The sequence below is a fragment of the Salvelinus sp. IW2-2015 genome, linkage group LG36 (assembly GCF_002910315.2).
Source record: "Salvelinus sp. IW2-2015 linkage group LG36, ASM291031v2, whole genome shotgun sequence".
NCBI lineage: Eukaryota > Metazoa > Chordata > Actinopteri > Salmoniformes > Salmonidae > Salvelinus > Salvelinus sp. IW2-2015.
Genome location: NC_036875.1, coordinates 1008664 through 1018782, shown reverse-complemented (window position 1 = coordinate 1018782; position 10119 = coordinate 1008664). Strand labels below are relative to the sequence as shown.

At 41.1% G+C, this 10119-nt stretch overlaps 1 protein-coding gene across 1 annotated transcript in view; it reads right to left on the bottom strand.

Moving 5' to 3' along the window:
* Positions 1–8840, bottom strand: part of LOC111959248 (uncharacterized) — a 43505-nt gene extending 34665 nt beyond the window's left edge. Inside the window, exons 1-2 of the mRNA XM_023980727.1 lie at positions 5643–8840; positions 4696–4797 (exon numbers count right to left, since the gene is read on the bottom strand). Of these exons, the coding sequence (XP_023836495.1) occupies positions 4696–4797; positions 5643–8552 (3012 nt within the window). The 5' untranslated portion in view covers positions 8553–8840. The remainder of the gene's footprint in view (positions 1–4695; positions 4798–5642) is intronic.
* Between the last annotated feature and the right edge of the window lie 1279 nt (positions 8841–10119).

Below are 10119 nucleotides of genomic sequence, written 5' to 3'. Positions count from 1 at the left end.
ATAGCTCAGTCAGTGGGATAGGACAGGTGTTTATGATGAAAGTTCCAGAGGATCCGTGACATTAACCCCCCCCCACGCGCCGCAATGGCACCGGCCTCAAGGACGATTCATAGGACGCAGTACGGGTCGATCAGGACCTGATGCAGCTGCCGAAGTTGCTTCTCATCGGACGGGCCAGTTGCCGCAGCGAAGTGCGACGCCGTTGGACGACCAGCAGCAGTGGTGAAGGACGGCCCAGTTGTGCGGCATCGGACACCCAGTTGCAGCTTGCCGAAGTGCGCGCGGCGACAGAATGAACCAGTCGCAGGGTCTTCGTCGCGCCAATCCGCTGTCCCCTTAATGGTCGATTATTCTGTCACGCTGGTATAAAGTATTTGAGACAGCGGCAGGAATGCGTCACAGGGGTTTTTAATTCAGGCCCAAATTACGCGTGCCGTGTAAAGCACGGGGACGCAAGACTAAAACAAACACGTAACAAAACACAGGTTGAAACCCAAACAGAATAGAGAGGAGTACTCGAATAAATACACTAGAAACACAATGATTATCACACGGACGAGACCAGTAATCATCTGCACAATCCACAAGAGCACGAAAGCCAAAACACACAACACAGGTACTCACACGCACCAACGGACATCGTAACAATAATCGACAAGACCATGGAAACCAAAAGGCACATATTTCAAATACTAATCAGTGGGAATAGGGGACAGTTGTGCGTAATGAAAGATTCCGGGGGGGTTCCGTGACATAGGTGAATACTTCTGCAAGGTACTGTATGTTGCATAGTAATATCACTATCGCAATATTTAATATCAGCCACAGGTGCCAGGATTCAGAATCCAGTTGCCGGAACCACTCGTTGGAGCCCTATATAAAAAAAAAAATGGACATCCTGTCTCGAATCTTGATGAGGGGGTGTTTAGTGCCTGTCAAATTATACTCTGCTACGCATGGCCGTCCCGATCATTAGGCAGGATTAGCGACCGCCTGTGTGCAGATAGACGGAAGGCATTTTCTGAGCTAAACTGACCAAGACGCACCTCCAACAAACAACACATAAAACCTCACATAATTCTGCCCAAAAACAATGACAATTTCTCTCAACCTGTGGATATGGGCTTTTTAGGTGAGAGCTGATGCCACGTTTAGTAAGCAGTGTCCACTTTGTCAAAGGCAGGAGCCGCAAAATACTTGCTTGTCTAATACGACATGATAGGCTACACCCCAGTAACATGGACAGTCTTTTGGATATCTTTTTGGTGCAGTTCTTGACCGGCCTTGTATCCACATTCACAGACATTGGTTTTTGGTCGTCTGGACCAAATCTGAACAAATCATAGACGTCTATGTTTTGGTTCACATTTATTGTGTCCAGACTGCCTTGATTTCAATGTCCACAGACATAGATTTTTGGTCTTGTCCAGACCAAATCTGAACAAATCGTAGAAGTCTATGTTTGTTCTGATTTTGTACGGTCTGGACCAGCCTTGATTTGGCCAAAACATAAATAAATTGCTTATTTTCAACTTTCATCAGAACCTAAAAATGACTCTGATTTGTATATATGTGCCCTTTGGTTTCCATGGTCTTGTCCATTATTGTTACCATGTCCGTTAGTCGTGTGAGTACCTGTGCAGTGTTTTGGCTTTCGTGCTGCGTGTATTTCACAGATGATTACGGGTCTCGTCCCGTGTCGTATCATTGTGCGCTTGTGTTATTAATTCGAGGTACTCCTCGCTCTTTTGATTGGGTTTCAACTCTATCGTTTTGTAAATGTGATTGTTTGGTCTTCGTCCCCGTGCCTTTACCCAGCACGCTGTTATCAGGCCCTACACCTAAACAAGGGCACTGCGTTCATCCACCTCTGGCCTGCTCGCCTCCCTACCTCTGAGGAAGTACAGTTCCCGCTCAGCCCAGTCAAGGCTGTTCGCTGCTCTGGCACCCCAATGGTGGAACAGACTCCCTCACGACGCCAGGTCGGCGGAGTCAATCACCACCTTCCGGAGACACCTGAAACCCCACCTCTTTAAGGAATACCTAGGATAGGATAAAGTAATCCTTCTAACCYCCCCCCCCTTAAAAGAGTTAGATGCACTGTTGTAAAGTGGTTGTTCCACTGGATATCATAAGGTGAATGCACCAATTTGTAAGTCGCTCTGGATAAGAGCGTCTGCTAAATGACTTAAATGTAAATGTAAATAACCTTCAGTAGCTGGCTAAGGTTAGCATGCTAGCTAGTTACACTGACAGCTGTCAGTCAGTGGCCTAATTGTTGTTCTTTCTCTGAAACACGTGGAAATCACCACCACATTCCCACGAGTCAGTCTTTGAGGTGGAACATAAACAAGAATTTCAGTTCTAGGACAGGAATTACATCATCAGCAATCTAGTTGATACCGGTAAAGTTTTTTCTTTCATTTCTGCTTCTCTCATTGAGCGAGTACATTTAGGGACCAGGGGATATTTCCAAATGACAGCAGTTTGACTGGTTTTATGGAAATTAAAAGCTGTGAAAACAATCCAACACGTTTCTAAAAATATTTCAGTTATTCTTGGATGCATATTTAATGTGGTTGAAAATGAAATACTGTCAGCTTTTATGTCACAAAGAAATTGCACGTTGAGGCTACACAACAGGTCACTAAGCACGCATTCGCATTCTCTCATACTTCTCCACTCCTGTTCCTGAGACAAAATTTACATTTGTTCTATCATTTTACTACTACACTTAATTCTGCAGGAGTTAATATTATAATAGGCTACATGTGAGGCCTACAGTCAGAGTCCAGACTTCAGTTACTATTCCCACCATTAGGCTACTTCAATTCCGGCATCCATACAGTGCCATTTGATAAATGTTTCAAGTTTTAACGTCACATGAACAAGTAAAGTGAAATTTGAAGAGACATAACTTACAAAACACCAAAACGTGTTATGAATGACATTTGGACTACACATTCATTAGGACTACACATGTCTTGTAACCCGAATGATGCGTACACTGCTGTCCACAGCGTCTCGATCTCGGCCACTCATCTCTGCAATGGCAACATTTTAGTGTTATCATAGAACCACACCGCATTTTGGAGCGTCTATTCGCTAATTTTCCATGTGACTCAAATGCGGCAAAGATAAGTAGTTCAATATCCTACCGCTTTCTAGGAATCTATTAATTATTGTGATAGGTTCATGTTTTACTAGTATGTCATACCCCACTATTTATTTTGCTGGTACTCCGTACCAGACCGTTCTAGCTTACTTTGAACCGAGTTGAATACTTATTGTTTTCATGCATCAAAATGTAGGTTTACATCACCTAAATGTACAGCATTATTCTAAAATCAAAACAGCCATATTATGAAAGAAAACAAGCCAACTTAAGTTAGAATAGGGCATATGTCTCTCAGAGAATAGGAAATAAAATATGTATTTCAAATAATCAAAATCTTTAATTTACTATAAGTTCCCCTCCATAACTTATTTGGACAAGCAGACATTACAGAACTGAACATCAATCCAATTATATACACCCTAACCAAAACTACAAGTGACTCAAAACAGCACCACTACAACTTGTGACTCGCCTTCAATCAAATGCTGCCACTTTCATGATAGTTTAGACCTGTGGCCCTATCCGGTGACATCCTTTGGGACAGACTGTGATTAGATTGCCAAGACCACCTGTGGTGGGCAAGAGTACATAATGCCCATTACGCAGCTACTCGGTATATTCTGGATATACCGAGTAGCATAGATAAGAATACTTGCTAGAAGCCACACAACAAGGAGTCCTGACATTTTTAATGGTGCACTCAACCGTAAAAGAGAGAGTTCAGGATTGTGGCAATGAAGCCCTTTATCTTCTTCCCCAGAGTCAGATGAACTCGTGGATACCATTTTTATGTCTCTGTGTTCGGTACAAAGGAAGTTAGAGGTAGTTTTGCGAGCCAATGCTAACTAGCGTTAGCGCAATGACTGGAAGTCTGTAGGAACAGTTATTGCTAGTTAGCAGTTGTGCTAATGCTAGTTATCAACTTTCTTCAAACTGCACGCAGAGACATAAAAATAGTATCCACAACCCACTGGGCACAGACGTCAATTCGATGTCTATTTCACGTTGGTTCAACGTAATTTCATTGAAATGAAGTGGAAACAACGTTGATTCAACCAGTGTGTGCCCAGTGGGAAGTTAAGATAAAGAGCTTCATTGCCAAAATCCCGAACTATGCCTTTAACAACTTGTTAAACATTCATTAACAACAATTAACATTCCAAATAAATCTGATCACAGCAGATACAATCATGGAACTTGTATAGGCAAGTTGTGAACACGAAGGGACATATCACACATTATTTGATATGGACTATAATTTCAATACTAGGCGTAAACGGTCCCTTGAAAGTGAAATGTATTATTTAACCATGGCCATTACAAGAGTAGTGATCTGACCCTGAAGAACTTGCTTGAATTTGGCAAGAATTTTGTTTTCTGATCCCTTGAGTATAGGATCTCCTAAAAGTACGTTTTCTTTTGAAGTCTTTTTGAAGAATAAAAACAATGCTGTTAGATCAAATAAATTATTATTTGCATTTTGCTTTACTAATTAGTACAAAAGAGAGAGTTAAAAACAATCAACTCTAGTACGTTAGCATTTGTCCTTAAAGAGCCGGTCACACACATCAGCTTACCTTGAATGAACTGTGCACTAATGTTTCATCCAAATCAATCACCACACAGATCTTCCCTGCGTCTTTTGACTTGATTTGAGGGAGCAAAGGTTTTGCTGGGACCTGAAAGCAAATAGGTAAATGTTAATGAGCCAAATGATGACATCAACTTCATAGATGCAATTAGATTATTTTGCAATGTTTGTGCTCTAAAGCAAATCAAGACAACACTGTGACATGATGCAAAAACCATTCAAAAGTGTGCATGTGGGTCATGGATTAAACTGATACCATTACCTCATGAAATTGTAGTGAGAAAACACACTGATAAAAGGTTTGCTTGTGAGGTTGAGAGAAATGAGTTATAGAGGAATGTGTCCATAGGGGGGCATAAGACAGCAATTTCCAAACAGCTGGTGTTCTGTTGATGGAAGAAGTAAATGTCAATGTGACTGTGGATTATCATGGGTCTGTGGGCTGACTATGAGCTAACCCTTCCCTCATCAAGTAGGCAATACTGTGAAACCGACTATACTAGCAAGAGGAAATGTGATGACCAAATAAGCAGCCTATAATACTGTGCAATCCACATTTGTTTGCCCCAGCAGAGTAAATAACCAGGTCAGGATATCATAACTTTTATAGGCTGACATTAATACCACCTGCTGTGTCAAGCAATAAGAGCCTTATGTTTAGCCATATCCTCCTCTTTTTCAGTTGTGTTGCCACAAATTTTATCCAATGCCAACACAGCCAAAGCTAAAACTGAATGGTCAATAGGTAAAAGAAAAAAAAACAGGCCAAATACATTGACCAACACATTTGACTATTTTCTCTGTCAAATTTCAGTTTGAAGCAACACCTGAAACATTCATATATCATTTGTAATTTGAAAGCAGAGCTCTAATCAAATTAGGTGCATGCTATTCGAAATGGATTTAAAGACAGGTGCAAAGACCTTGAAATACCTGGTCTCTAGGCGGAACGCAGTACTCGCATTCACAGGACTCCTCAGACTCGTCGTCACTCAGCTCCTCCTCAGACTCTTCCCTTGGTTGTTCAGAGGCCACAATCTTAAAAAATTCATGCAACTCTGTTTTCTCATCCAGCTCACTTTTTTCAGCGGGCTCTGTTTGTTCGGTGTGATGCTCATGTGGCTCGCTGACCATGGAGTTTTTACTATGTTCAGCACCATCGAAAGGGGGGCTTGTTTTTTCAGACACCTGCTCTGAAAGGTCCTCTGACTCTGGGGGTTGGAGGTACTCTGAGACAACATTGTGTTCCTCCCAGCTCTCAGACAGATATGGTGTGTTCAGATCCTCACACAATTTAGATGACTTGTTTTGCTCATCTATCTCTTCCGAAGAGGTTGTAGAGGAATCAGTTTGATCTCCATTGAATTCAATACCATCAGGCATAGCTGGTTTGCTTCCTTCAGTGCATAATACAGTGTCTTTGGTTATAACCTCAAGTGAGTTAGGACATTCACTCTCCTCAGGACATGGAGCATCATGCTCTCCCTCCTCAGTGCACACTCCATCTTTAAAATATGTCTCAGGAGTGCTGTCATCAATTCCTTCATTAAAAGTATTATCAGAGTCTTCTTCATCACAGAATCCATTAGCTTCTTGATTAACATTAGATTGATTGGCTTTGCTTTCATATTCATGGTGCTCTTCATCACTTGGTTCACAGGCTTTCTCCTCAGTGCAGAGTGCATAAGCTTCCCCTTCCATGGAAAATGGTGTATGTTCACAGCCATATGCGATGCAATCTTCATCACACAGTTCATATGATCTATAAGCTTTGTCTCTAGCATATGGGTTGTATAATTCATCTTCTGCAATGCGTATTTTCTGGTCTTCTTCATCAAAAGATTTMTCTTTTTCAAAGCATGGTTCATAAGTCTGATCATTTTGGCCCTCATATGTTTCATCATCTTCAACAAAAGACACGTCAGCAGAGGATCCATGAGAAGCTTCCTCTGTACTGCGTTCGTACATGTTGTCCTCATCAACTAAGGGTCCATTGGCCTGAACCTCACCAGCTTTATCTTCAGCAATGCAATCTTCCTCAACAAAGGGCTTGTGGGCCTCAGCCTTAATAGCATTGTCTTCTGCTACAAAAGCTTCATAAACGTCAACTTCATTAGCTGAGGCTTCTTCAAAACAAGATTCACATCTTTCCTCCTCTGCAAAAGATCCAGAGGCTGATGCCTCATCATCAGCACAGTTGACATTAAATGGTCTGTCCTCAGCACAAGTATCATAAGATTGATCAACTTCTTCTTGACTAAAAGCTTTATTCTCATTGATTTTCTCATCTAAAGCAAGTGATTCAAGCCTTTTTTTGGCACAGGGCATATGTGTTTCTTCCTCATTCATAATGGGCACTTGAAGTTTAAGTTGTTCAATAATCTGCTCATGAACCCCTCCCCCTTCAAAACAGGAGGTATAAGGTCGCCTTTGAGAAAAGGTATAAGTATCCTTTTTATCGAATAAGTCAAAGAATTCCTCAACAACGACTGCATCCAAGTGAGGTTTTTCTTCATCAGCTTTGCTTTCCTCACATTCTACCACATCTGGACCATTGTCAAAAGATTCCCATATCTCTGAACAGAATTTAGCGTTATCATCACTGGATTTGTCTGGTGCTCCTTCTTCCTCTAAGGCTTCATAGGATTCAGCTGAATCAGTCAATAGGTCTGAATTTATACTGTCATCGATGCAAAATTCTAAATACCTAGTTTCAATGGATGAGCACTCAGAGGACTTGTCATCCTCAGAATATAATGCGTTGCTAGGCTCATAGTATTTGTTATTTATGCTTTGATGTTGACCGGGATAGCTCTCACAAGAATTACATCGCTCAGTCAGTTCACACTGTACACTTGTCTCACTTTGCTCATAGAGATTGTTTTGCAGTTCACAGTACCCAGAGGGTATATCATATTCAGCAGATTGATTACTGCATTGTTCAGCAAACAAAGTTTGCTCAGTAGGTTCACAAACTTTAGAGACATGTCTACTTTCATTGGGATCAACTTGTTCAGCATAGCGTTGAGAAGGCATGTTCAAATCTGAAGAACGTGTAGGTTCTAATGTTGTGCAAAACTCAGAGTCAAAAAGCCCACAGATTTCAATTCGTTGAACTGTAGGCTCAGCGGGCTTTAAATCATCATTATATGACATTGTAGTCTCATTATATTCTGTTGGATGTTCAATATGACTGCATTTTCCTGAATACTCACAAATACCAGTGCAGTGCTCAAATGATCTGATTGATTTAGTGGATTCAGAGATGTCAGGTATGAAGTCATATATCTTACATTGCTCAAAAAACTCTGAGCTCTCAGCAGGTTCGCTTGGCTCAAAGGACATACAGTGTTGATCAGAAGGTTTGCATTGTTCCGATGACTGAAAGTGTCCTGTGCAATTTTCGCAGTGTTGCCTAAATACAGTGTTGCCTAGACAGTCATTAGCACAGTGTTCAGAGGACTTGCTGAACTCAAAGCACTCACAATGTTGAGTACATTCTTCAAATGATTTACTTAACTCGGAAGACTTACACTGATTAGTGTGCTTGTGAAGAGCTGGATAGTCCTCACAGGGCTTGTTGATCCATTGTTCAAAGCCCTCAGAATGCCTATTGTAATGCACAGAAGGTTTACTCTCCTCTGCGTGTTCTACATTCATGTTGAAATGATCGGCACTGTGCACAGAGGGATCCATTTGTCCATTGACCTTTTGGGGTTCAGTATAGTCCAAAGAGTTTTTTMTTTCGTCCACAATGACGCAGGGTTCAGCAGATTGCTCAGAAGGCTCGCTTGAATCCATGGCTTCAATTAGTTCTGACACCTCACAGTGTTCAGCAGGCATGCTTTTGGCAGATGTGTCAAAAGCTTTGCTTTGACCAGAGTGCTTATTTAGGTACACAGGAAGCTGACCTTCTCCAATAGGTTTTGTAGTGTTCAGAGGTTTTAAACTCTTCCAAGCATAAAGAGAGAGAGTTGTTTTCTCAAAGGAGGTGACAGCGTCCAGAGGGCTGGCAGGTCACAGACAGCTCTTTTTGGTACTAGTGGCTTGCAATGCTGGGGGTCTTCACTGAGTCCACAGCCCGCCTGAGACAGCAGCAACAGTGTTCATGTTGGCATGACAGGAGGTCACAACCACACTGAGCCTAGCACACAGGTCCCTCTCCAGGAGACCTAGCACTTTATTTTGGGGCTTCAGGAGACGTGACAAATAACTCCTGGAATATCAAATCACTATAAAAAGCTGAAGTAAGGCATACATCTGAAACTGACACACGAGAAGCGTCTTGAACACCTGATCTGTCTGTAGCGAGCTAACTGCCATGTTGTTTCCCAAGAATGTGTTCGATAGAGTCTTGAACACCTGATCTGTCTGTAGTGAGCTAACTGCCTTGTTGTTTCCCAAGTTCAATAGTCTTGGGCGGCTTTGTCATCTTCCCCAAAAATTGGAATAGCCTAATATCATCTCCTGTTTAGCAGGGAATGCTGTTATGTGATTCACCTTAATACACTGACACAGAATGACTGTGGTCTGATAATACATTATAGTGTGTGCTGATTTTATTATATATATATTTTTTGACTCATGGTATCATTTGGATTGATTTATTTGTAGTGAAATATTTACTTTCAAGGGGGAACTGGAATAGTTTATTGACCAGAGAGCTTGTAAACATGAAAGGACATAGCGCAAAGAAAACATGTGTACCGACCATGTGGCTCTCAATCATGTTGACCACGTGTGAGATAGTCAACATCACAAGAAAGGGCAAGAGGGAGAGAGGGATGTAAGGACAAAGACAGCTTACTTTTGAAATGGTCCTATTTTCTTCCACCAATAAGGGGGCATTGTTGTTGATGGGGATTTGCTTTGTTTCTTTGTGACATAGGCAGCAGAAGAGACTTTGGAAAAAGCCACGATTGCAGGGTTTCTTCAAAGAAACGGTATGGGTAGGGACTCCTAAAAGAGAAAGTATTCAGATAGTATTCTGTCGTCCTCCTGTTACCTCATTGTGGTTGTAGCCGGGGCTTATATAACAAAGTCAGGTGCCACCTCAGTCATGAAAATAGTGAAAAAAATATAAAGTGACAGGAACTAACTAAATAAATCTGTCAAATTAATCACACAAGTAGTATATAATAAATAAATGTTTAATATTTTAAATAATAATTGAATTTAAAATAAAAAAGTTGAGTCGCTAGTTGATAGTCATGACTAGACCTTAAAAACAGTATTTATTTGCACACCCTTATATTTTCATTGGTTTACATTTTCTATGCTTAGTTTGGAATACAGCTGGTTTTCTACGATTTTGAATCATCAGGTGGAATCTTTTAGTCAATATAAAAAAAAAAAAAGTGTCTTAGAATAGTCACAAATATTCAGTAAGTTAAGCCTGAAATGTGGCTCT